The 27,751-nt window shown below is 36.4% G+C and overlaps 1 protein-coding gene across 1 annotated transcript in view; it reads right to left on the minus strand.

Annotated features, from left to right (window-relative positions):
* Positions 1–27,751, minus strand: part of LOC150091574 (uncharacterized) — a 298,466-nt gene that overhangs the window by 26,376 nt on the left and 244,339 nt on the right. The window contains exons 12-14 of the mRNA XM_090369000.1: positions 26,425–26,494; positions 13,320–13,465; positions 10,698–10,907 (exon numbers count right to left, since the gene is read on the minus strand). Of these exons, the coding sequence (XP_090225126.1) occupies positions 10,698–10,907; positions 13,320–13,465; positions 26,425–26,494 (426 nt within the window). The remainder of the gene's footprint in view (positions 1–10,697; positions 10,908–13,319; positions 13,466–26,424; positions 26,495–27,751) is intronic.

A 27,751-nucleotide genomic window follows, 5' to 3' on the forward strand; every position in this document is an offset into this window, starting at 1 on the left:
GATTCAAATTAAGGATTGTTATTGTTATTTTGGTTTTTAGGAGCATTAGCAACTAAGGCTATATTGCTCCGGGAATATGCAGTGGTCATTCCCTGACCTTTCCGCATCCTCCGTATTTGGTGGTGACGGGCTCCAATCCCGGTCTAATCAAGAAGCATGTGCTGTGTGCTATGCACAGCTGCTCCTTCCCACCTGGCTACCTCAAATTAAGGAAAGATGATTTTAAACTGGATAAAAAAAAATTGCTTAAAAGCAATATTTTCACAGAGAAGTGATTGGGATTGCTATTTCATACATTTCCTAATTCTGTGAATGCAAATGTGAATGGCTAGGGAATCAGGTCAACCAGTGAATGGCAATGGTCCTGGCCAAAGCATACACGTGAGCACCATAGTCTAATGTCAAGTTTATATAACAAGTTACCACCAGCTTTGTAGAGTCAGAGAGGGGGATCAGATGAATATTTGAAAGAAGTAGAAAAAATATAAAACTACTGAGACACTCGTTATTTTACTTAATACTGATTTAATTTATTTTATTTTTTACCCTGATAGCAGATGTTACATGAGCTTCAGTTCCTTGCATCACTATCTGCCATTTTAATACTAATATGCACCTTGAGTGGCTACCCAAAAGATAAAACAAAGTTTTGAAAACTTAACATCTAAAACCTGTACTTAATTCCAAAAAAACCTATTATTTAAACTATTATAATTATTAACCAGCTGTAGTAATTATAATAGCTTAGATTATACAAAGCAAATATCAACATAAGATACCTTGAAAATAAAAATCCCATAATATTTATTCTTAAAGCCCTCAAAGAATGAGAGTATAATACAAAAAATGCAATAAAGTAGATGGGCTGATATTTTTCTGTGAAAGGAAAATAAAAATGAATGCTTTCACATTTGAAAGTTGATAATTTGAAAGATGACTGAGGTCAATGCAACAAGAGCATATAATGTTAAATTATGCAATTAATTTTTGCTCTGTATCACTTAAGTCACATTTATAAATAACAGAAAATTTTATAATATTGTAAAATATCACACTTCCCCACCCGGCTACTTCATAATGCCACCCAGCTGGCAAAATTTTCTGGGGAGAACACTGATATACATAAAGAATTGGCTAAACAGAACAATATAAATTCACCCTTTTTAAAAAGTTAAAAACATCAGACACATTATCATCATCATTTGAAAAAGAGCACAGTATAGATAGACACGAAATCAGAAAATTGAGTTCCATCTGTGAAAAAAAGCTGCTGATAAACTTCTGGTGGTGTACTGAATTTTTCCCCAGTACTGCAGAGAGAAATCACAGGCAGCAAAATGAATGTTCCAGGGTGGAAGGATTTTCACAGATTTAGGAGCAAGAAGGTCAACTGTTATATTAAAATAATGAAGGAAATCTCAGATGCTGATACAAACAGTTGATTAGCTCTTGGCTGAGCATTATAATATTCTTCCCAGCATGGTATAAAAACACATGACCATGCAAGGATGATTAGGCAAAGATTTCAATTTGATTGCATACTGCAATGATAACTGCATACAGAGAAGTGATTGGGATTGCTATTTCATACATTTCCTAATTCTGTGAATGCAAATGTGAATGGCTAGGGAATCAGGTCAACCAGTGAATGGCAATTGTCCTGGCCAAAGCATACACGTGAGCACCGTAGTCTAATGTCAAATATAATCGACAAGAATTTAACTTCGGATTTAACTGGGATACAGTTTCCATCTAGCTTCAGTTCTTGATCGAGATGATTTCACTTACAACAGAATCAGACACAGACAGGCTTTTGTGATGAAACTTGAATCCATTGTCTAATGCCCATTTAATGAGGTAGTTTATTTTTTTTATTATTATTTTTTTTTATTAGCCTGTCGCAACTGTCTTTCAGTTACTCTTATATTGCAAAATTGATAGATGATTCTGAAGTCAGAATCATCTGTCAATGGTTTTCAATGTTCTCTTGAAGACAGAGAACACAGAAAAACCATTGATGGAATTTATTCTGATAGCAAAGAGTGCTGCACTTAAAACAGAATCTTGGAGATGCTGTTATGGTCCAGCATACGCTCCATTAATACTGACAATACCCCGCAATTGATTATGGCCATTAGATTTCTTTCAAATCCGAGACACAGAAGAGAGATCCATATACACACAGGTTATATGGTAGTCAAACAGTACCACTAAATAATAATGGTTAACCATATATAAAGGAAACATTTTTTGAAAAAATGAACCCAAGATGAGAATAGGGGTGGCAGCTGTGATATTAGTTCATCATGACATTCTTGGATGATGTCATTCCCACATGGGTGGCAGGCAGATAGAACAGACAGTTAGGAGGAACCCTAGAGCAATATGAATTGTAACTACTTCCAAGTTAGCAATAAGCAAAATTTTCTGAACTGGAGTATGGCTCCTCCATGCATAGGATCCCCCATCCTATCTTTACAAATTATCATACAGATCTTAATGGTTGGGTTTTCCATTTTCTTTAGGTAACTCTTCACTCTTCGCCACAACATCAAAGTTCTGGTGAAGTTTGCAACAATTCCACTGAATAAACTTTGCTGCCATTATTTAAGGTTGTTGTAGTCGTCAAATGACTTTGCTTTCTCTGTCTTGGTTTTATCTTTCTTGGCCAAGTATGGATGTCAGTCTTTGTCCATATCTACATCAACAAAATTCCCAGGATTGGCTCATCAGGTGCTTATTTAACCCCTACATCCACATAACTCAAAGCTGCCACTGCCTGCTTACAGGCAGTGGCAGCTTTGATATATTATACTGGTCAATGCATAAAATGTTGCAAAAACAAAAATCACATTCAAATTTGTCAATTAGTGTTTTCAAATTATAGCTGGGGTCTCAACTATAATTAACTAAGGCTCTCGGCAAAATGCATGGCAACACTACAGTTCCAGTACCACCACACACTTATCACGCGATTGGCAACTGTCGCCTCGCTCTGCATCACATGATAAGTTGTTGTTTTTGCCTCAAATGCATCTTCAACTCTGTTGCACTAATCCTCGAATACGGCTAGGTACTGGGTGATTTGTTCTCAGTTAATGGTTGTTCTCTGTGAGATTCTTACTTTTTGCACAGTATTTGTGTCATGTAAGATTAATAGGCCTGTAATTGTGTGAATAGTCTGGATGACTTCTGTTATGTATGTGGAGAAGTCACGTTAGCTTCAAGAAAGCATCCCTTAACTTGAGACATAAATAAAGCCTACTTCTTGTACTTTGGGTGGAAAGTGTGTGTGTGGAGCCCAGGACAAGAACTGGGCTCCACACATAAGCTGCACTACCTGTTCATCAAAACTCAATGTGGGGGTTACTCGAAAGGGACGTTTTATGCTTTTGCAGTGCCCCTTATATGGAGGAAGCCAACAAATCACATCACAGACTGTTACTTCTGTATGGGTGCCTCCTATTAGAAAAGGGATAACAATGAAGAAAAAGTGGACAGTGATATACCCAAATATATACTGTGCCTTCAACAGTGCAGTACTGCCTATTCCTGACCCACCTGACCGTTTTTCTGTACACTCTGATATACACAAAAAAGTCCAGCAGTCGTCTACGTCAAGGGATCCATCATTTTGTTCCAAACCTTTATCCTTCTCAACCACGTAAGATCTCATCAGGGATCTCAAACTGCTAAAGAATAAGGCAAAGTTTTTGGTCTCAAGGCTACAATAGTGGAATCTTCTAGACCATTCTATGAAAACAACATTTCATACTTGAACTGAAGACTATGATAAATTCTATCAAATGGAAGGTGAACTCAGTGTTTGTAAGGATGTTGATGGACTAATGGCAGCAATGAACATAAGGCACATTCCCAAAGAACAGAGACTATTTATAGATGATTCTAAGAGATTAGCCTTAAGGTTGTGTTATTACACAATGGAAATATGCTGCCTTCAATACCTCTTATGTATGCCATCCACAAAAAAGAAATGTACACCTACATGGAGAACATCCTCTTAGGTGTATACTATCAGAAGTATGAGTGACAGATATGTGGTGATTTAAAGGAAATCTATTAGGACTTTTCTAAAGGCATGTTATTAGGACTACAAAAGGGTTACATTAAGTATTGTTGCTTTCTCTGCGAGTGGGATAGTCGTGCCAAGAATATGCACTACGAGAAGAGGAGTTGGTCCCAACAAAAATGATTAACACCTGGAATGAACAACATATGATCTTCTGATAGATCCAAATAAAGTTTTGCTTTCACCACTCAGCATCAAACTAGGGCTCATGAAAAATGTCACTAAGGCTTTGGAAGTGAAAAGTAATGCTTTCACATACTTGCAAGAGAAATTCCCAAGACTTAGTACAGAGAAGATTAAGGCAGGCATTTTCACTGGTCCACAAATAAGGCAACTTTTCAAAGATGAACAGTTCAAATGTGTACTTAGCAACAGTGAGAAATCAGCATGGAAAGGTTTTTTTTAAATGTTTCGACTCGTTTTCTAGGAAATGTTAAAGCCAGTAACTACAGGGGAGTTGTGGAAAATCTCATTACTTCTTACGAAAAACTGGGGTGCAACATGTCATTAAATATCCATTTCTTGCACTCACACCTGGATTTCTTCTCATCAAAGTGTGGTGCTGTCAACGATGAACATAATGAGCACTTCCATCAAGATGGAACAAAGATACAAATTAAACGGTGTCCGGCATCCCCCTCCCCCCATACTTCTCCTTCAACCCATGCACAGTACTAAGTATTATAGGTTTTGATACCTTTCGTGTTAGAGTTTTCACAAAAAAAAAAAAAAAAAAAAGGAATATGCAATAAGCTTATTATATAACTATGGGCTTATTGTTACAATGCGAAACCATTAATCACGGTTGCCAAAGGTTACCACTCCAATTGGTACAGCAGTCTTCCATGTGCAACAGTATCAAAAGCTTTCCTTAAATACAAGCATATGATATGATATGATATGATATGATATGATATTAAAATTATATTTTTGCCTCCAGCTCTTTTGTGACCACATTGTAGTATCCAATCAAATTGGTCAGACAAGACTTCCCCTTTACAAACCCATGCTGTGTCTGAACTATTACTGCTGCCTTGTCTAGGCAATCCTGTATCCTCCTTAACCAATGACTCCATTATTTTCCCCAAAACGAAAGTTAAACTAACAGGTCTACAATTATTTGGGTCACCCTTTGAATCCCCTTTGTGAATTGAGGATACATTTGCACATCTCCAATCCATGGGGACCTCCCCTGACTCTAAGGATGCTCTCATAATTATGGCTAAGGGTTTGTTTACTTCCCTTGCTGCCTTCTCCCTGTTAAGAGTTTGATAAACCTCTGGCATTCCCCTCCTTGAATAACTCCTCATGTGTGAATGTAGATGCAAAATACTCATTCAGCTTATCAGCTACTTGAGCAGGATCATCAATAGTCGAACTATCTATGTTAAGTGGACCAATATGATTCATCCCCTTCCTTCTAGAGTTTACATAAGTAAACAACTCTCTACTGTTTTTCTTTGCATCCTTTGCCAAAGATTTCTCGTAATCTGCCTTCGCCTGCCTAACCTCCTTTGTGACTTGATTACAGACTAGCTTATATCTGCGGTAGGCTTCTGTGTCACCTGATAATTTATATGCATCCCATGCATTTTTCTTTTCTGCTAGGAGCCTCATTAATTCATCCAACATCCATTTAGGACTGAACCCTGAACTGTAATTCTTAGTTGGTATGAAAAGCCTAGTAGCCTCCAAGATTAAGTCCATGAAGGCTTCCCATTTAGAATTCACAGTTGATCCCACTGTATAGAATTTAAAAGCTATCTGAGACCACTGTAGTCACCTTTACAAAAACCCTTCCCTTTGCCCTTGATGGTAGTTACATCTTTAAGTAAATCCCACATCAGTACACTGTGATAACTGTCACCTAGTGGTTCCTTTATCTACAAATTCTGAATGCGTAAATAATCACTGCTGATAATCAGATCAAGGGTATTACTCCCTCTGGTAGCCACTCGAACATGCTGCTGTAGAAAACAATCCTCCAATAAATCCACAAAAGTCTTGCTAGCATGTGAGTGACCAACCCACAAGTTCCAGTCGATATCTGGAAATTTAAAATCTCCCCCATTACAAGACATTCTGATTTACTGGCCCATTCTATTTTTCTGTACAACTCTTCATTGTACACATCAGAGTCATTAAGCCTATAACATACTCCTCTAATTTTCCCAGTGTTTGTGTCACACCAAACAGACTCAACATTGCACTGTCCACCCGTGTCAACTGGATGCACTTCCTTAGATGTTTATGTGTTTCTTAACTAAGAGCAACCCCTCCTCCCTTCCTACCCTTTCTGTCCACATTATACTTCCCAAATTCTAATTCTGCACTGCTTATATTTGTGTGACACCATGTCTCTGATATCCCAACAATATCTGCCTTTGATGTCTTGATCAGCACTTCAAATTCATCAATTTTATTTACTATACAGTACTTCTAGCATTAGTGTACATGCAAGTATACACACACTTGTTCTCACTCTTAGTTACCCTACCACAGCCCATGTATTTACTTGCTCCATGATGACTCCCAGCATCTCTTAAAGTTCCCAGCAACTTGCTCTCTAGGCTGCTGCTCATTACAACAGAATCAGTGCAAGACTTCACTTGCGCCTCTGACTGTGACTACCATTAATCTTTTAGTCTGTGTATCCCCCCCCAATCTAGCAGTTTTCCAAACCACCTAACACTGCCTTGAGAGCATCAGCAAATATTCTTGCCATGTCTTGCTGTCATGGCCTTTAGTGCCATGCATCAGGCACAGATCAGAACTCCTAGACAGACCATATGAAAAATCTACATATTTCTGAGATTAAATTCATCAGATTGCTTTCAGATATGTGTGGCCTTACTGTGCAACAAACACTACCCACTGTGATGGAGTTAAATAATGCTGGAGAGTTCAAGGTAAGGATGACGTTTCTTGTTGGAAGTCAAAAAGTAATACATCTCAAGGAAACATCAGCTGAAGCACATGAAATGTTAAAAGAGGCTTATGGTGAATCTACACTTCTATACAGCACAGATCGCAGGTGATTTAGAATGTTTAAAGATGGATGTGATTCAATCACAAAAATTAGCAGCCCTGGACACTGCTTCTGTAATCGTGAGAGAAGACTGTCATAACAGCAAAGCAACTGGCAGATATGTTGAGAATATCAGTAGGAAGCATGCACTGTCTTCTCCATGACCATTTGCTTATAAATGTGGTTTGTGCATGATGAGTTCCAAGAATATTCACACCTGAGCAACAACAAGTTCGCACAAAGGTCCATCAGGAGCTGCAAAGGATAGTTACTGAAGGTGGTGAGATTCTAAACAAGGTGATAACAGTGAATCATGAGAATGGCTTCATCGTTTTGACACAGAGTAAGCAACAGAGCTCTGTTTGGAAGTCTACAATATCAGCAACAGCAAATAAAGCAAGAGTTCTGGCTTCTGCAGGAAAGGTTATGGTCATCTCTTATTCTAATATTCAAGAAATGGTTTACTAGCATGTTGTGCAACATCATATGACCTGTTATGGGACCTTACTACAGAACTGTACTGCACACTTTTCAGGATAACATTCATTGCAAATGACCACAACTGCACACAAGTGGATGAATACTGCATCATGACAATGCGAGACCTCACACTGCTCATACTGTCACCTAGTACTTAGCCAGCATTAATGTCAAATGTGTTCCACATGTGCCCTACAGCCCTAACCTTGCACCTTTTTCCAGTTATCAGAAGTTATAAAGCCACAATAGGCAATTCTCAAATGCATATCAAAAAATGGCTTCCACCATGTTTTTGAAGAATGCCAGAAAAGTTGGGAGTAAGTGCATTTCATCAAATGGGGATTACTTTCAAAAGGACCATAAAAATATAGATGATAAATAAAGCTATTTTGTGAAAAAAATAATTATCATTCTTTATTAAACGGTTCTTATATATATATATATATATACATTTTTAATTTTTTTTAAAAAATATTTATATACGCAAGTAGAAATATGTTTAACATTTGTGTGCTTATTAGTCTTTTAAACAAGAAAATGACAGACTAATAGACTCATATTTATGTTTTTTGTCCAAAATTTTTTAATTATCTTTAAGTATTAGAAAACAATATATTTTAATACTTTTTTTTTTTTTTGATTATGAAAGATGCAAAGAAATAGCATTTTTTAAATATTTAAATTTTATTAAAAAATAAAGTTACATTATAATAATATTGCAATCCATTAAGTAAAGATGAAATACTGGTATTCTTGAAGCAGAATTAAATAAAAAAAAAAAAAAAAAGAAAAAAAAAAAGTTTTTGGGAACCAGTCAGGTGAATGTTTCCCAAACTTGTAGCAAACACATGTCACTGTCTTTGCTATAAGTGGTGGTGCAACACAACCAGGTTAAGAGAGGAATTATGTTCCTCCAGGAAAATACACCAGCTCACAAGACTAAATATTAAAATTAGGCAGATATTCAGAAATATGATAAATTCTTTTTTTAAACTGAGGATTTCTAATTGCTTAACATTCTGCTCATTAAACTCATTACCAAGTTGAAAGGATGAGCTCCTTTGAAGTTTCAACATACCTAGTTTCCGCTTGCTAGTTTGAAACTATTACTGACTATTATTCATATAAGTATATGTTACACTGTTGCTGCAGCTTCTGTTTTTGTGACCACTCTCCTGATCCTCATCATATGATGACTGGAAGAGTTGGGAGAAACTAGTTTTACTTTTTTAAAGGAAAACAAACCTAAAAAACTACAACTTTGCCATTAAACTTGGCATTTTTAAAAATACTCCGTGAATTTGTGAAAGAAATTTCATTGTTCATTTCTAGTTAGTAAAGTGGCCATCAGGTGTGCATGTTGCATTAAAATGAAATTTAGGCATATCTTTCTATACATTAAAATAATTTTCCTCCTAGTGATATTTATTCATCAGCCAATGGGAGAAGATGAATGTGGGTTACATGGTAATATGTAACAAATACTAAAATACATAACAGAAGCTTGTTTTACCAGAGTAAAACAAGCTTCTGTTTGAGTGGTCAAGCGCTATGATTATCTAACATGACCACGTGGTACCATGCTTGATTTCCATATGTAACGTATTAATGTATTCATAGCAGAGGAAGAGTCACACACAGTGTCGAAAGCTTCTGTATTTTATTTTATTTTATCAAAAGAAGCGAGCGCAGCGAGCAAAGCCCCCCACCTAGTGAAACATTAAATATTTTCTTTGTATATGCAGTGTGCAGATAAATTTAATTTAATGGCATCCTTAGTAAGATTTCAAAGAAATACAAGATTTTCCATATATTATAAAATCTGGAAAAGACAACATATTTTCTGTGTACAATATGTAGATATGATTTGCATTTACAAGTAGCAGAAAAAAGAATATAAACAAATAAACATAACAGAAAGGAAAAATGTACAGAGAGAAATGCAAAAACAGATGCATTACAAAGAGAAACAATGGTGTCATATGTGCTGAATGTTTATTTACATTACTAATCATAGAGCAAAATCTTCCTCTCAACTGTGCAAATCATGGATATACAATGTTCAAAAAACCAATAGTGAAATAGCAAAAAAAAAAAAAAAAAAAAGGTAAATTTTTTTATTTTCTCCCAGCTGCCAAATTGCCCATCCCATAATATCTTGCTCATGTTTAATTAGATCAAGATCGGGCAAGTCTGGGCCACAGGAAGGCAGAGCTCACTGGAATGCTTACTGAAGTCCAACACTATTGCAGCTGTGGCACAAAGCAATATCTTGCTGAAAGATACTTTGGTAGTCCAGAAAGTCAGGCACCATAATCAAATGCATATGGTCAGAAACCATGGATCTGTAAAGCCTGCACTGACCGACAGGTACCACAGAGCCTAGTGACTCCCATTCAAAAATGCCTCCCGCCATTATGCTGTCCTGACGAGCATGTACAATTTCCCCTTCACGCAGTAGGGTTCAAGAGGCTCATGTTGGGGAATGCTGTACCCATCTGGCACATGATGCAATTGGAAATGCAATTCAAGAATGATGTTTATTGTTTTGTTTATTGCAATGCATTTCCAGTTATTCACTGTCCAATCGCTCTGTTCCCTTGCTCACTACACATGTGTTTGCTTGTGATGAGCCATCAGCAGGGCTACTCAGGTGAGCTGTTAGTTGGAACAGCCCAACTCTGCTAGTTGTGTAATGCACAATACCATATCACTTGAATCAGTGATACAGTACTGATGATTTCAGATACAGCATGTACTACTAGTAATAACAAAAAAAAAAAAAAAAAAAAAAAAAAATGGATAAAAAAATATATATTTTACATAAGAGTATATATCATAACAAGGCAATAATTTTTTTATGCTTTTCATATTTAACATATAACAACAGTTACCATTACCAATGCTGTTCAAAATTTACTATTATGATTTTAAGTTACTTGATGTGATACTCTTTAAAATTAATTTTACATTTATCATATTGCACTGATTTTCTTTCCAAAAACAGGAAACATAATACCTGCAGCATAACATTTAATATTTATTTATAAATAAGTTTTTTTTTTTGTTGTTGTTGTTTTTTTTTAGTGAAAAAAATACCTCAGATTTCTGATGGCCTTCTTGGATGTAACTTTTAATATAAGATACTGCTGTAGTACTCTTTAAGTTTAGCTGATGGCAATAACTACAGTGGAAAGGGCAGTGCTGATAATTAGTCATTTGTTCTTTATCAGATGGGGAACTTGAAGACTCTGAATGAACTCTTTTGGCATGTGAAGATGCTTTCTTTGGTGATATAGCACTTGTTTCCTAATGGGGAGGGGGAGAGAGAAAAGGCAATATTCAAATATGTTTTACAACAACAAAAAAAAAAAAGCAATGTGCATAGGGAGAAGCATAAAATAAAGTGATCTGAAAAGAATTATAACTGCAAATGTTATTAATAAATAAGTAAAATATTTACACTTTTTTGTGCCAAAAATCTGTTTATTCAATGTTATGGTAAATAATTACAAAATTACTAACCTCTAACAACTCCAATGCAAAACTAATATAGCAATGTTTCTGAATTCACTTTTTAAATTCTATCATTGGGCAAGATTGGGTACTAGAATACTTTACTTAACTCATCTTGAAAGAGCAGCAGATTACATAGAAAAAAAGTCTGAAATTAATGTTTTTTAGACATTGACAATTTTAATACAGATTAAGAAATGTCTCAGGTTCGGATCTCTCCTAGGAACAGCAATTTTTAAAACGTGTTCTGTAGAATTCTGGGGTTTTGCAAAGAGATCCCAGAGATTCTGCACATGTTCCATTATATTTTTATCACAATTTTTTTTTATTTAATTTGTATATACATGGAAGATTTAAATTTGCTAAAGGGTTATTATGTTATTTTGTTATTTCCACAAAAGATTTGATCTGCAAAAGGGTTTCAGACCAAAAAAAAATATGAAAAACTCGATTAAAAGTTCCTAGTATATGAAAGTTCTCTAGAGTTTGCTGTTTTCATGTTCCCGGGGTATTCTGCTGGTTATTGCAGGATGGTTTATCTATCAGATCGTTATTGCTGCTGCATCGGTCATCATTGAAACAAGCATTTTGATGAATGACAAACGTTGGCAACATGCGTCCAGCCACAGGCTTCAACATCCAACAATTAACTATCACATCACACAGTACATGATTGGCAGTACACGCCCTCATGTTCCACACTCTTAACTGCCAGTTTGACTGATGAAGGTTAACAAACTAAGCTTTTGTATGTATTTAATTTAATATATGTGTGTTTTTCCAATTAATATTAAACTTGTCATTACTTATTCTGTCTCCGTTTCGCTCTGTGAAACATAATACTCCAAAATAATAATAACGAATCCAGAGTGCACAGGCCTCTTTAACCACATCCTTTGTTATTTCTAAGTATAATGTTGGTAGAAGGATCAAGTTAATTGACATGGTTGTGTGAATATTTGCCAGGGAAAGATTATGCTCAACTATAATTTCTAGATTTTATTCTGTAAACACACTGTTTACAGAATAAAATCATACTGATTTTATCAGTAGTGTGTTTTATCCATTCAGATCTCTCATTAAACAAAATTACAAGTTGGTGAATTAATTTCTCCATTCCTTTGTCTGTCTTTCTACTGCAATGCACATGGTGTACCTTGTTGTGGAATTTAAATTTCATAGAAAAAGATGCAGATTGCCATATGGTTTACTACGAAGCTCTCACTTAGCAAGGAGCCCTCTTCAATTCCAGTGGAGGAATCAATCCATTATTTAAGTTTCCCCTGACATTCAGACTGTTTCTAGATGAATGGATTCTTATGTTTGTCTAGCTTAGATTTTTCTTATTCTGGGAAGAAAAGACATTCTATGTCCATTTCTCCACCTGGAAAAATCTCTTGTCAAAGGAGTCCTGACCAGAGGTGAAATCCATTTCTCTTTCTTCCCAGCTGCAACACATATATTTTACTACTTATTCACAATTTTGCAGCTGGGAGGAAAGAGAATTGGATTTCACCTCTGGTCAGGACTCCTTTGACAGTGTGGAAGGTTCTGTTTGCACCAATTTCTTAGCACAGGTCAGCTTGCTTATGTAAGATGGTTGTGTAACTCTCTCTCTCTCTCTCTGGTAGGTTGTTTCACATTATGTTTTATACTTTTGGATTATTTTTTACTGCTTACATTTTCCCCCCCATTTATGCATATTCCAGATGCTCCCTTTACAGTTAATTGAGCAGCCATCAGTCTGGAATTTTTTGAACCCACATTTTCACAAGAAAGAGAGTGTGTGATCACTGACAGGCAACACGCATCTGCATGATGCCTGTCAGTGACCAAATCTCTGGTATTTAAAACATCAAAGCAGATTTTTTACTTATATACATACCTAAGCATTTTGCATTCACAATCATCCTACTGTCTCCTCAAAGATCTATGAACATATTTATAGTTGTCTCTGACAAGTGGACATGACCAATCAATGGTCATGTCTACCTGTCACATCTACACAAGCAAAACATACATGTGATAAATATTCTCATTAGCATGGCCAGCATGTTTAATCAGTGTGTTCATAAGATACAAATTTAACTAAAAATTTAATTTTCAATAAAACTAACACTTTTCAAAAATTATAGGTTACAAAAAATTACAAGAAGCAAAATAAATTTTAATGCTCAAACAGAAGATTAAAGTTAGAAAATTAACCTTTTCTTGGTATTGCCTGTTGGTAGAAGAAGATTTAAAAGTTGGATCAGGTGGTGGTGGCATTATATTTACTTGGCTAGAGGAATTTGACTGTTGTTCATTCTGTGATCCAGATAATCCTACTGCACTAAGGGGAAGTGTTTCATCTGTTTTAAAGAGCACAGAAAAAAAATTCTTTATATAGTATTATATATTAAAAAATAGACAGCTAAATAGTACACCTTAATTGCAACCTGATTTTCAAACCTTAAATTAGCTAATGACAGTTTCAATGGAATTCGGTGGGGCAATGAGTATGAAGTTTTTTTAAAAAGTTCAAACTTTTAACTTTTGTAAATGTTTTTGCAAAAATGACCAATAAGCTTTAGTCATACTGAGAAAAATGAAGCCAAAAAGCTATTAAAAAGGATGATAAAAGGAACAGTAAATGAACGTTCCAATATATTAAAATGTACATTTAACCATTATACTGAAATATTCATTTACAATATATATTTATAAAATATATTACATACGTAAAACATATGAAAAAATATCAAACAACATATGTTTTTTCATCATTCGAATAGCATCTCTCTGAAGTAATAAATTTCTAAAGAACTAAATTCTTAATTACTAGCCTGATAACTATTAGAACATCATTATCAAATTATGTATACTTCTAAAAAACAGTTTTACTCTTGCTCATTACAGTACTGATTTTGATATCACAATTAGGCACATTGCTTCCACGCTATCTTAACACAAACATGTTCTTCTTTGGAGTCATTTAGTATATACAAATACAATAAAACTGTCTAAAATGGAATGCAAAAAATTAAAAAACTTTCCACTGATTTGAAGTATTGATTTTATTAGGGATAAAAATGAAAAAAAAATACAATTATGTCACTGAATATGCACTTTTATTTAGCATTTCTTAGGGAAACAATTAAATTAGTATCTCTTACAGCAGGCTGCCACTGTTTCACTAATAGTAGCAGAGTTGCTTTGCTTTAGAACATTGGCACTTCACTTGCTATACATTTTCATGGAACCTTCTACCCAGTCTTTAATTCATTCCACTTGTAATCATATCTGGTATGACTATGTATAAGTATAGTGCAAAAGCATCAATAATACATAGCCAAATCTGAATTAACAGAATGTTAGCAAAACAGCATCATTTTAGGTTATATCTCATATTGTGAATACCTTCACAACGGGTTGCCATGATATTGCAGTACTTCGAATAAGTTATTTATTTTATTATTTAGTTTTTTTTTTAGGAGCATTAGCAACTAAGGCCATATTGCTCCGGAATATGCGGTGGTCATTCCCGGACCTTTCCGCATCCTCCGTATTTGGTGGTGATGGGCTCGAACCCCGGTCTAATCAAGAAGCGTGTGCTACACACTGCTGCTCCTTCCCACCTGGCTACGGAGGCGCCATTTTCGAATAAGTAACGCTTCACCTGAGGAGAAGACTAATGTTACTTGTTCTCAGATGGATACCACCACCCAGACGGCACAGTTTCAGGGCTATTTGGCCCTTCTTCAGTGGGTGGGTAAGTGCCCTAGACTAGACTTTTCTAGTCAAACTAATAGTCTAAACTTTTCCATAGCTTGAGGCTTCAGCCCTAAACGCTTTATAATCTGGTATGACTTAAAAATTTGTCTGACCATGCTTATATAAACTCTATGTTTATCTCACAGAAATATTTTAGTACATGTATATGTATTTGTATATCAAAATATTTGAAAATACTGGAAATAGAATCAAAGTGGAAAATCCTTGCTTATATTACAGGTGAAAGCAATTAAAAAATGTTAAAGCTCTTATCTACTGCCACTACATCTGTCATTAATTAAGAATAAAGTAATGACAAAGGTGTTGTAAATGATGATCTATCATACAACGTTCCACAAGAAGAAGCAGACAAATTTATTCAATTACACCACATCTTTCTGTTATTCTGTCTGTGAAACGTACTAGAAACTTAGCAAAGCAGTTTAGGACTGGTTTGCAAAAGAATTTAAGCATGGAGTTGATATTATGTTGCAGTTTGGCAGAACTAAATTTTAGCAAAAATTCAATTCAATTAAGAATGAGGTGATATCTTTATTTAAGTCTGTAAAAAGTTTGTTTTTTTTTTTATTTGGCATAGAAATTGTTTTTTTTTTTTTAATAACAATATTATTTTATTACTGTGTAAAAAAATATATACTTAACTTTATTAAAAAGTACATTTAGATCTAATAAACTATTTACATTCTAATAGCAATGGCCAACATGGTTTTTACCTCCACTAATATATCAGTTGTTTACAGTCACTTTTGATATGAAGATTTCAAAATAATAATTCATAAAATTTTATATCAAGTCACAATTCTAAGTATATAGATTTTTGTATTTATCCATAATACATATATGAAGTGGATATGACACTGATCTGTTGTAATACCTGCAAATAACAATGTTTAAGATGCCCACAAAGGGCAGTAATGTGTGGGATGGTTTACATTAGCATATAATGTATGTCCAGTTCTTCCTTGAATTTATTTAAACTATCATCTTCCACAACAACAGATGGAAGTTTGTCCAGCAATCAACCACCCACTAGCTAAATGCAAATTTCGGCACATCTGTTCTACAATGGTCAATGCTCAACTTGAAATTTAAGCCTCTTCACATTCGTAATCTGAACAAAAGGAAAGAAGTCAATCAGAACTGAGTCTCTTCAAACAATACATCTCAATCAGATCGCCTCACAGGTGCCTAGTCTCCAGATACTGCAATTTGCAGAACTTAAGCTTTTCCTTGTAAGAGAAACCCTTTGTTCCATTCATAATCTTGTTGCCCTTCTCTGTACATGTTCCAACAGCTCTACATCCTTCCTAAAATGAGGCCACCAGACCTTTATGCAGTACTCAAGGTGTGGCCTGACTATTGCCTTATACAAAGGAATAATCACATCCTTATCCCTGCTAGCAAAGTTCCTGTATATCATTGAAAAGATCCCATGAGCTGCTCTGGCAGCCTGTGTGCACTGCTCTGGAAACTTCAGATCTGACTAAACAATTACACCAGTACTTTTTCATTCTTCACTACCCTGAGTGTAGTACTGTACAGTTGCTATGTTAATCTGAGGCTGCTGCTACCCATATGCAGTATTTTGCATTTGTCAATGTTAAACTTCAGTTACCACCTCTTAGGCCAACTTTTCTAGATTCTGTGGCAGTAGAATACTGTCATTACTGCATTAACAACCCTGCCAACCTTTGCATTGTCTGTAAACTGGGACATTAAAGCCTGATATACTTTCATCAATATTATTGATAAATATAAAAAACAATGGGCCCAACACCGAACCCTGGGGGACTCCCACTAATAACATTAGTCCACGAAGAGAGTGTCCATTTATTACCACTCTCTGGCTTCTTCCACATAACCATCCATTTATCCATAGCAGCAACTTGCCCTTGATGCCATACTGCTCCAATTTGTACAGTAGTCTTTCATGTGCAACAGTATCAAAAGCTTTCCTGAAATCCAAGTATATATGGTATCAAAATTATTTTTTACGTCCAGTTCCTTTGTGACCATATCAGAGTATCTAATCAATTTGGTCAGATAAGACTTCCCCTTAACAAATCCATGCTGTGTCTGAATTATTACTGAAGTCTTGTCTAGATGCTCCTGCAATGCTTCTTTAACCAGTGACTCCTTTTCCCTGAAATAGAAATTAAAAAAAAAAACAGGTTTGTAATTACTCATGTTATCCTTTGATCCCCCTTAGTGGGAATCCCTAATAACGGGGTTTCAGGCACTCCTCCAAGATAGCAGTGTAGGTTTCTGCATTCACCATTCCGTTAATAAACTTAATTTGCCCCACCCCTTTGCTTCTTATGCATCCCCAGACCATCTGACTAGCAGGGAACTTTACAGTCGGTGTTATGCAGTCAGGATGGTATTCCACTGATTTTCGTCTTCTGACATAGTGCTTCCTATCCGAGCCATGCAGGCTGAATTTCGATTCGTCAGAAAAGATGACGGTGTCACATTGCTTTTTTGTCCATGAAACATGAATTTAGCCCAAGCAAGTCGCTTCTTCCTCATTTGTTGGGTCAACAAAGGTTTCTTCTTGGGCCGATAGGCATGCAGACCACATTCCGAAATCTATCTTTGGATAGTTTGTGCACTTGTTTCAAAGCCAGAGGCAATCTCAAAGTCCAGTTTTAGATCAGAAGCACTAGCATGTCGATTACAAAGGCATAGCCGTTTCAAATATTGATCTTGGGAAGGCGTAGTTGCTCTCTTACGGCCTGATCCAGGTCTTCTCTTCACATCACTGGTTTCATGCTTTAATTTCAGCTGGTGACAGCCTATTTTATCAGCGATAGCTGATAAAATAGGCTGTCACCAGTCAACGGTATATGGATGTCAATGGTAGAAAGCTCTTCCTGGGACAGAGCAGCAGCTGCACTTTTTTTATAGGTGTCAACTGAACATATGGAACCATGCCCATATCTCCACAAATTACTGATGAGCTGTATACTCTTCCAAAACTGCATTTATAGAAACATCTGATGCAATAGAAGCATTAACTGACGGAATACTTTTGCTTTGCGACTCATTATCTTATAAGTTTCACTACAAATGTTACTTTTTTTAAGGTGATTCAGTTTTTTTTGTCTGCCACTGTAGATGATGTGGGATGTATCGACTTGTGGAGACAGGTATAGTCAAATCGACATTCACACATGAGAAGTTATTCAGCAAGGGGAATGCCAGAGGTGTATTCAACTCTGGCAGTAAGCTAGATAATCTTGTAATAACTGAGAGTAAAGTGGAGGAGAAATTATTGAAGATAAACACAAGAAAAGCACCTGGGGTAGATGGGATCTATCCAGTTATATTAAAGGAGGCAGCAAAGGAAGTAAGCAAACCCTTAGCCATAATTATGAGAGCTTCCTTAGACTCAGGGGAGATACCCATAGACGGAGATGTGCAAATGTGATCCCAATTCACAAAGGAGGATCAAAGGCTGACACAAGTAATTATAAACCTGTGAGTTTAACTTCTGTTCCAGGAAAATTAATGGAGGCACTGGTTAAAGAAGCACTGCAGGATCATCTAGACAAGACTTCAGTTATAGCTCGGACACAGCATGGTTTTGTTAAGGGGAAGTCTTGATTGACCAATCTGATTGGATACTATGATGCAGTCACAAAAGAACTGGATGCAGGGAATAACTTTGATATTATATACTTGGATCTTAGAAAGGCTTTTGATACTGTTGCACACGGAAAACTGCTGCACAAATTGGAGCAGTGTGGCATTGGAGGCAAATTGCTGCTATGGGTGGTTGAGGGGGAGAAGACAGAGAGTGGTAATCAATGGACACTGCTCATCGTGGACTAATGTTATTAGTGGAGTCCCTCAGGATTCAGTGTTGGGTCCATTATTGTTTTCTGTATTTATAAATAATATTGATGATGGTTTTTTTTTCTTTTTTTTTTTCTCTTTGGTAGTTGTTGGCGCATCGGCTTCTGTGGCCATAGTGCACCTCCCAAGGTTTTTTGCAGTACTTTGATCCAAGCCCGAGTCGGGATTCGAACCCGTGACCTTTGGGTTGCCAGGCAGGCACTTTACCCACCCGGCTAGCCTGGTCGGCTTGATGATGGTATATCAAGCTTAATGTCCAAATTTGCAGATGAATGATACAAAGGTTGGCAGGGTTGACACTACTTATGTCCTTATGACGCTATGCTGCTGCAACAGAATCTGGAATGGTTGAGCAGATGGGCTGAGACGTGGCAAATGAAGTTTAACATTGACAAATGTAAAGTACTACATATGGGAAACAGCAACCCCAGAGCAACGTATCAACTCTGTGGTACTACACTGACAGTGGTAGAGAATGAAAAGGACCTGGGGAGTAATTGTGCACGCAGATATGAAGTTCTCTGAGCAGTGCAGACGGGCTGCAAGAGTAGCTCATGGTGTCTTGTCAATGATATACAGGAATTTTTCTACAAGGGATAAGGAGGTGATTATTCCCTTGTATACGGCAATGGTCAGGCCACACCTTGAGTACTGTATACAGGTCTGGAGGCCACATTTCAGGAAGGATGTAGAGCCTGGAACGAGTACAGAGAAGGGCAACACGATTAGTGAATGGAACAAAGGGTTGCTCTAACGAAGAAAGGCTTCAGTTTTGCAAATTACAGTGAGATTAGGCTCCGGTGAGGTGATCTGATAGAGGCGTATAAAGCCTTGAATGGTTTGAGCATGCTCAATGCTGATGGGATTCTTCCTTTTGCTCAGAATAATCACCTGAGAGGGCATAAATTCAAATTGAGGAAAGACAGATGTAGGTTAGATGTGTGGAAATTTGCCTTTAGCCAGCGGGCAGTTGGTTGGTGGAACAGACTTCCATCCCCTTTTGTGGAAGTTAATAGCCTAAATAAATTTAAGGCTAAGCTGGACAGGTATTTCAAACGAACAGAAGGGTGAAGTAGAAGTTTTTTTTTTTTTTTTTTGGCTGATGCTGTTATGAGCTTGCTTTCTTGCATCATATGGCTCTACTAATGCTAAAATATGTTTTGGGTCATGAGTGTATGTGTAAATAAATAAATATTTAAATTAATCTAACCTAACAAACACAAGTACAATACACAACATAGAATAAACTACTCAACAACCACTAACAAAAATACTGCATTATCTGCACTGAGAGAAACAAAAATACAACACTGAAATTAATATATTAAAAGATAAATCTTTATTGCAAAAACTGAATATGTAAATATACTTATCAAAACAAGTTATTTCAAAGTCCAGGTATATTTATTTGTGCTTACAATTAAAACTAATGTGAGTGCTGAGTTATAATTAATATTTAAGCACATACTTGTACTAGCATATAGATCACTATATTTAGGCTAAACATGAGCAGTCATCTAATACTGACTTTTTGAGCACATATTAATGTACTTAAATTTCGTAGGTCCATAATTGAAATAAAAAATATCATACCCATGCATTTCAAAAAGAACACAAACTTGATTAAAAACTGGAAAAAAACTAAACTTATTACAAAATCAAAAGGCACACGCAAGAAGAAAACTTCTGTCTGTTTGTTGTTTGGGCTTAATGGTACAAGGCAGCAAGGCCTTAATGAACCCTGAAAGTTTCTGACTAAATTAAAAAAAAAAAGTTAGTAGGTATGTGACTAGTATACATTGTTTCATGAGTTCAAAGTCAATAAAAAGCCGCCTTGGTTTTTTTGCAATTATTTCCGCCAAAAGAACAAGAGAACTTTTTTTTAGTTACACAACCCTTTCTGAATACAGAACGACACTGGCTGCCTGGCTTTTATTTGCTCTGTAAAATAAAATAATAAAAATTATTATTTTATTTGCTCTGTAAAGCCCTTATGGCCTTTTCTGCCCAGGGTATGTATGGTTGACATCTTTGTAAATATTCACATGCTAATAAATGGATATTTACATGTATATATTTTTATATATTTTCATGCCAGGTTAAACGTGTGCTGCCTTTGCTTATTTCTAATCATTACTGCAAATAGTTTAACCCCCCATTCTTCAATCAGAGGTTAAAATATGCTAAACATAACTAACTTCCCTTCTTGTTATTTGTTTCTGTATTTTTGCATTTTTGGTTTATCAAAATTTGTAGACAGGCTGCATTTTAGCTTACTGGTCACTATAGGCCAACTCCACTAATCACTTGGAGTTCTTTGACTTCCTCTCTTTGCAACTTGACCTTCTCCAGTCCAACTTTCCTAACAGTGAGGTAATTTTCCTTGGTGATTTTAATGTTCACAACTCCAGCTGGCTTCCGTTTTCTAGTCACACCGACCCAGCAGGTCGAGATGCTGAGGCTTTTGCAATTACTAATGACCTAGCACAGATTGTTCATTTACCTACAAGAATATTGGACAATCCTAATCATACAGCCAATACGCTTGATCTTTTCCTCACAAACAACCCTTCTAAGTACACGATCGAAGTGAGAGGTCCTTTAGGCACTTCAGATCACAACTTGGTGATTGTCTCTTCTCCAATGGAACCTTTATCTCATGGCTATTCCCAACCTAGTGTTGTTTGCCATTACAAGAATGCAAAATGGGATGACCTGCGAGACTTCTTTTCTTTGGTCGGATTAGATTACTGTTTCAAAACTTCTGATGTCAACATTTGCTCAGATTGTGTCAGTGAAATTATTCATGCAGGAATGGAATCCTTTATCCCACACTCCACTTTAAAATCTCGTCCTTTATCTAAACCTTGGTTTTCCAATAAATGTGCTAAGGCTGTTCAAGAGAAGAATGTTGCATATCGTAATTGGCTTGTTTCTAATTCTTCAGTTTCATTTTCTGCCTACCCCAAAGCTCGCAACAATTGTAAAGCAGTTATTAGCCAGTCCAAACTAGAGTTTGAACAGGCTAAGAGTAGAAAACTTGCTTCTTGCCCTAATGGCAGCCGAGCATTCTGGTCTCTTGCCAAAGCTATTGGCCGCAACTTTTGCCCATCTCTGCTCCCACCTCTGTCCAAACCAGCTTGTTCTGTTGTCACTTCAGCCAAGGATAAAGCTGACCTGCTAGCATCCCCCTTTTCTTCCAACTCATGTATTAATGATCTTGTTAAAACACCTCCCACCATTCCCAACACGCTCCATTCAATGCCTCCTGTAGTCTTCCGTGAAAAGAATATCAGAAGGATTTTGATGAATCTTGATGCTAAGAAAGCTCCATGTCCTGATGGTATTTCTCCACTTGATCTCAAAACCTGTGCTCCTGAACTTACTCCTATTCTTTGCCGCCTTCTTTCACTTTCTTATTCTAAAGGTGTTTTTCCTTCTGCTTGGAAATTCGCTCATTTCCAGCCAGTTCCTAAAAAAGGTGACAAATCCCTCCCATCCAATTATCGTCCCATTGAAATTACTTCTACTCTTTCTAAAGTAATGGAGAAATCAATTAACCGCCAACTCTTAAACTACCTCGAAACCTTCCTTCTGATCAACGATCGCCAGTATGGATTCCGTCAGTGTCGATCCACTGGTGATGTTCTGGCTTATCCATTTATGGACTAATTCAATGGAAAGGTTCGGTGAAACACAAGTAGTTGCTCTTGACATCTCAAAGTCTTTTGATCGTGGTTTGGCATAAAGGTCTTCTAAACAAGCTTCCATCTTATGGTTTGCCAACTGTTTTCAGTAATTGGTTATCCAGTTTTCTCTCTGATTGCTCACTGAGGGTGATGGTAGATTGCTCTCTGTCTTCTAACTTCCCCACTAATGCCGGGGTTCAGATGGGGGAAAGAACTGAACCCAAGGTTCAGTTCTTTCCCCCACTCTTTTCCTCTTGTATATCAATGACCTTCTTCCATTGACTGGAAATCCTATCCATAGTTTTGCCGATGATAGCACATTGCATTCAACTTTCCATTTTGAGAAACTCAATCAGCTTCAACTTCTCAAAAATCTGCTACCAATTCCTTAAATGCCGATCTTCAGGTAATTCGCCAGTGGGGAAAAGACAACTTAGTTGATTTCAACCCTTCTAAAACTCAGTCTTGTCTTATATCTCGCAAAAAGGATTCTTCTGCTCCTATGCTTATCTTTAGTGACACTCCGATTTCTAGACAAAATGATATATCTTTTTTGGGGATTACCCTGACTTCTAATCTCTCTTGGCACAAGCACATTACAAATATTGCTTCCTCTGCATCTAAAAAACTTGGTTTTCTCTTTTGCTCTCGGCGTTTCTTTTCTTCCAAACAGCTGCTCACTCTGTATAAATCGCAAATCCGCCCTGCCATGGAATATTGTTCCTACATCTGGGGTGGTGCCCCCAAAACCTCTCTCAGGCTTCTTGATTCCATTCAGAAGAGGGCAGTTAGGTTAATTAATGATTCATCTCTAACAGAGTCTCTCCACTCTCTGTCCCATAGATGTACTGTTTCTGCTGCATGCCTCTTCTACAGATATTTTCATGGGCACTGTTCTTCTGAATTTGCTTCTATAATTCTCGCTCTCTCTTTCAAAACAGTCCGAACACGTGCCACCACCAGCCAACATCCATTTACTGTCCAACTTCAAACCCACAGAACCAACTTTTCATCTTCCTCATTTATTAATTCAACTGCCGTTTTCTGGAACAACCTTCCTTCATACGCATTTCCTGAAAATTACAATCTACAGAAGTTCAAGTCCAATGTCAACAAATATCTTCTTTCGTCTTCTCAACCTCCAACCCAAGCACAGTACTAAGTATTATAGGTTCTAATACCTCTCGTGTTTGGGGTTCACATAAATAAAAAAAAAAAAAAGACCTGTGAGCCAAACCCTGCTCCAGCCGAGCTCATTCTGCAAGAAATTTGTCAGGTGAAACTGTCAGATAAACAATAATCAAATAAAATTTCAGAATAATATGTATGTTTGTTGTTGTTATTTGGTTTTTTGAGAGCATTAGCAACTAAGGCCATGTTGCTCTGGGTATAAGTGGTGGTCATTCCCTGACCTTTCCACATTCTCCGTATTTGGTGGTCAAGGGGTCGAACCCTGGTCTAATCAAGAAGCGTGCGCTATGCACTGCTGCTCCTGCCCATCTGGCTACAGAGGCGCCATATAATATGTATGTGCATGTTCATGTGTGCTTACTTTTGGTGTACAGCAGGATCTCACAACTCATTGAGTTGCATTCTCAAAAATGTTAATGAACTTCAAATTGGTGAATGACGCTAAGGGACTAGAAAAGGAGAATTTAGGCTTCCAAGATAATTTTTATGTAAACCAAATTTTATTTTTATTGATTGTAAGTGATTCTACTGGGCATATATTGAGCAGGAATCTAACAGCTATCTAACTATGGGGTTTAGAGTATAAACTAATTTAACACGCTCAAAAACCCATCAACAATTAGACTGTTCTTATTTTGCAGTGAGAAAGTCAGATACAATTTCATACAATTTCTACTAATTAACTGTAAATTTTGATTTCAGATACAAAATGGAAAAGAACTCCATTGAGGTAACATTTATAGTTTGTTTTAGTAACTTAACAATTATCACTAGTGACATTTAAAGAACCGTTTCCAGCTTGTGATGTCAAATTTAGCATCTGACATCTTATAACAAATAAGATTATGCAACAAATTGATTAAGTAACAGATGAGCTTACCAGGCAATAAAATAACCTGAAAAAGTGACTGTGTCAGGCATTTTCAGTCCAATTAATACATGGTTTGTGGCAGTGTCTTGTGAGTGCATATAAATGATGCAAAGGAAGATTAGATCAAATAATCAAACACCTGACCCATCATAGGTGAAGTATAATCAAAGTGCAAATTGAGAGCAGGCAAAGCAATTGTCTGCAATTTGGAGAACAAAATCTCAAAAAAAAAAAACTTAATGAATGAGTACACCTGTGAAGGGAAAAGCCGCAAACAACACATTTCCCTTTTATCTAGCATCCTGCTTCCAAATTTTCATAAATCACAATATCTGGAGTGAGCTGCATGACCCCTTTACAATTAAGACACCAATGTGGAGATGTTACAACGAAATTTGTCTGAATTTGATCATCTGATCCAGTCTGAATATACTTTTTTTCTTTTTATTTTTAGAATCAGATATTCATTTTTCTTCTCAGTGATCAGCTATCTCTACATTCAGCTACAACTGAGATTTTTGCAGAGAACAGCTGAAGAGGCCTTAAAGCCCATTACAGATAGGCAGTAATCTTCACCTGCTAATACCTCTAATTTGGATATACTGTTTTCTCCATGTATTCTCCGAGAATGTTCGACTATGTGTTGGGAATCAGATTACTAAGTCTTCAAAATTAGAGACTTGGTAATTGGATCAGAATTCTCTTGGTCTAATTCTCAAGTTAGTCTTTTGTTAAATTCAATGTATGTCATTCATATATGATACCTTTGGAAGTACTGAGGATTTACATGGTATAAGATTTTAAATGGAGATTCTTCCAAATGTAAGCTGCTACAACAATTCTCAATATTTGAACCATTCAGTTTCTACAAGCAGGGTCTTTAAACACAGGTTTTTCACCCTTTTAGGCCATTAAGAGCAAGATAAGGGCTGTCATTCCTGAAACACTAATCCAAAGGCTTTGGTTGCAAGTACATTATTCAAGGAATGGTTCTATGTTTTCTGTGCCTAGTGAGAAAAAAATATGCTCGAGAAAAATATTGCCATTTGTGCCTAGTGTGGTAAAAAATAAGCTTGAGTAAAAACTGGTATTTGTGACTAGTGTGGTAAAAAATAAGCTTGAGTAAAAACTGGTATTTGTGCCTAGTGTGGAAAAATACTGCTTAATTGAAAAACTGGCATTTAAGATGATTCTGATTCTGGGCAATTCCGGTGTACAGTGTTTCTGGATGCATCACAACACTGAAGTAGTCATTCTTCCCTAGTATCACTGCACTGCTTTAACCAGGAATAACTGACTGAATCAGGGAATAACCATATAATTTAAGGCCTATTATCTTGGGCAATGTTTCCCAAATCATCAGGAAGGAGGCCCACCTTTGAAAGAATTTTGGAGAGGCTTCAACATTTTTTATACAATTAAAAACTTGGAAAGCTTTGAGGGTCAATAAATCTAAATGATGTGTGGCACCCCTTATGCCCTTACTTTGTGCTTAATCCCAAGCAGGCTCAGATAACTGAACAGGTGACTACAGCTGTGATTGTTTAGATGGGTAAGAATCTCAACTTGAAAGCAGAAGATGAGGTTGTTAATGAGTTGCTGACATCTCTCATTTAGAAATTATCAACAAAAGCTTTTTGAAGTTGGAGGCACTGATAAAAATTTCCAAACTGTTGAAGAGACTCCTCCTATTAGTGTCAAAAAACAAACAAAAAATCCATCAAGTGAAGCTTTTCAACATTCAGAGGTGCACAATTCGAAAGAAAATAGTTTGTGAAACATAAATATATTTTCTCTTAATCTTTATGTTATTTCCAATACCATATAATTCTTTTCAATATAAAAGATGATTTACATAAATTTTATAACTTAAATAAATTTGTTACAAGTTTGATTGCAGTACAATAAAAACTGGAAACTCACCTACCTTCAAAATCCGTTTTATTTTCTTCCTGTGACTGAGAAGCAATTGCAGGACTTCTTCTATCTTTAACAAGCTAAGGAAAAGAAATTTTTTTTCATTACAACAGCCATTAGAACATAAAAATTATATAAAAGTACAGAACAAAACACAAATTACACTGATATACATGATTTTTGCTGACTCAAAACTGCACAGACAGTTTTATTCTCTATCTTATAGGATTACTAAATGCCAGTGTCAAACCTCCTCTACATAGTTTCGAAATAATGTCATTATATCATTTGCTAAAGAGCACATATCTGGCATAGAAAATAAATCAAGAATCATATTGTATAGTAATAAAAGAAGTGTTGCAAGCATTTTAATTATTAATTTTCAGTAATGTGTTGTTGTTATGATTATTTAATAAAAAAAAACCTTTTTCTCCTTTATAGGATTTTTTCTGCCCTGCAACAGGTACTTGCACCAAGTGCACGAGGTAGCTGGTTATGTTCCGTTACTATAATTATTGTTATCACAAGAAATTCTCTTACTATCCTACAGATGTTCAAAATTGTAGCTTTCTGGAGTTCCATGTAAGTGTTCTCCGAGAGGCTTATTGCTGCTAGGTTCTTATGGAGGCACTTTGGCAGTATGCCGGTGGTTGACATGTTGATCAGGATGGTCATTACATGTTCCATATGCCGCATTTCTCGACTTCCTTCCTGTCTTAGGCCTATGTACCTCCTGATCTTTTCCTCACAAGTTTTCTGGAGGTTGTTGGTATTGGCATTGCTATGTCAATCAGGTAGGTAGCCCTTCCATTCTTGTTAATGAGAGTTATGTCTACTCTGCTGTGTAGGATCATCTTGTCCATTATAACATGGTCCCAGTATAGTTTTTGAGTAGGGGTTTCTAGTACAGTCTGAGGTGTTCATACTTGTAATACAGTACACTTTCTTTGATCAACTGGTATTTTTGCACTACCTTCTGATGTACTATCCTGGCCACCTGGGCATGTCTGTGAGTGTACTGTCTGGGTGATCACCCTGCAACCAGCAGCGATGTGCTGGTTTGTTTCTGGGGCAAGGTGGAATCATCAACATGTGCCATCTGTCACTCTGCGGTTCTTGATAGTGTATTTCCTGGTCTTGATTACCTGGTCTTGAATGATGAGCATGCATTTTAATTGTGTCAAAAATCCTGATTCCTTTTGCTACTACACCAGTAGAAATTTCACACCATAAAATCAGACAAACATCACTGACTTAAGTTCAATGACAAGGTTAAATAGAGTTCTGTTACATGGTGGAACATATTACCCTCAATTCTGGTTGCTTGTTCCATTCAT

The sequence above is a fragment of the Mastigoproctus giganteus genome, chromosome 1 (genome assembly GCF_048544385.1).
Source record: "Mastigoproctus giganteus isolate SK-2022 chromosome 1, ASM4854438v1, whole genome shotgun sequence".
Taxonomy (NCBI): Eukaryota; Metazoa; Arthropoda; class Arachnida; order Uropygi; family Thelyphonidae; genus Mastigoproctus; species Mastigoproctus giganteus.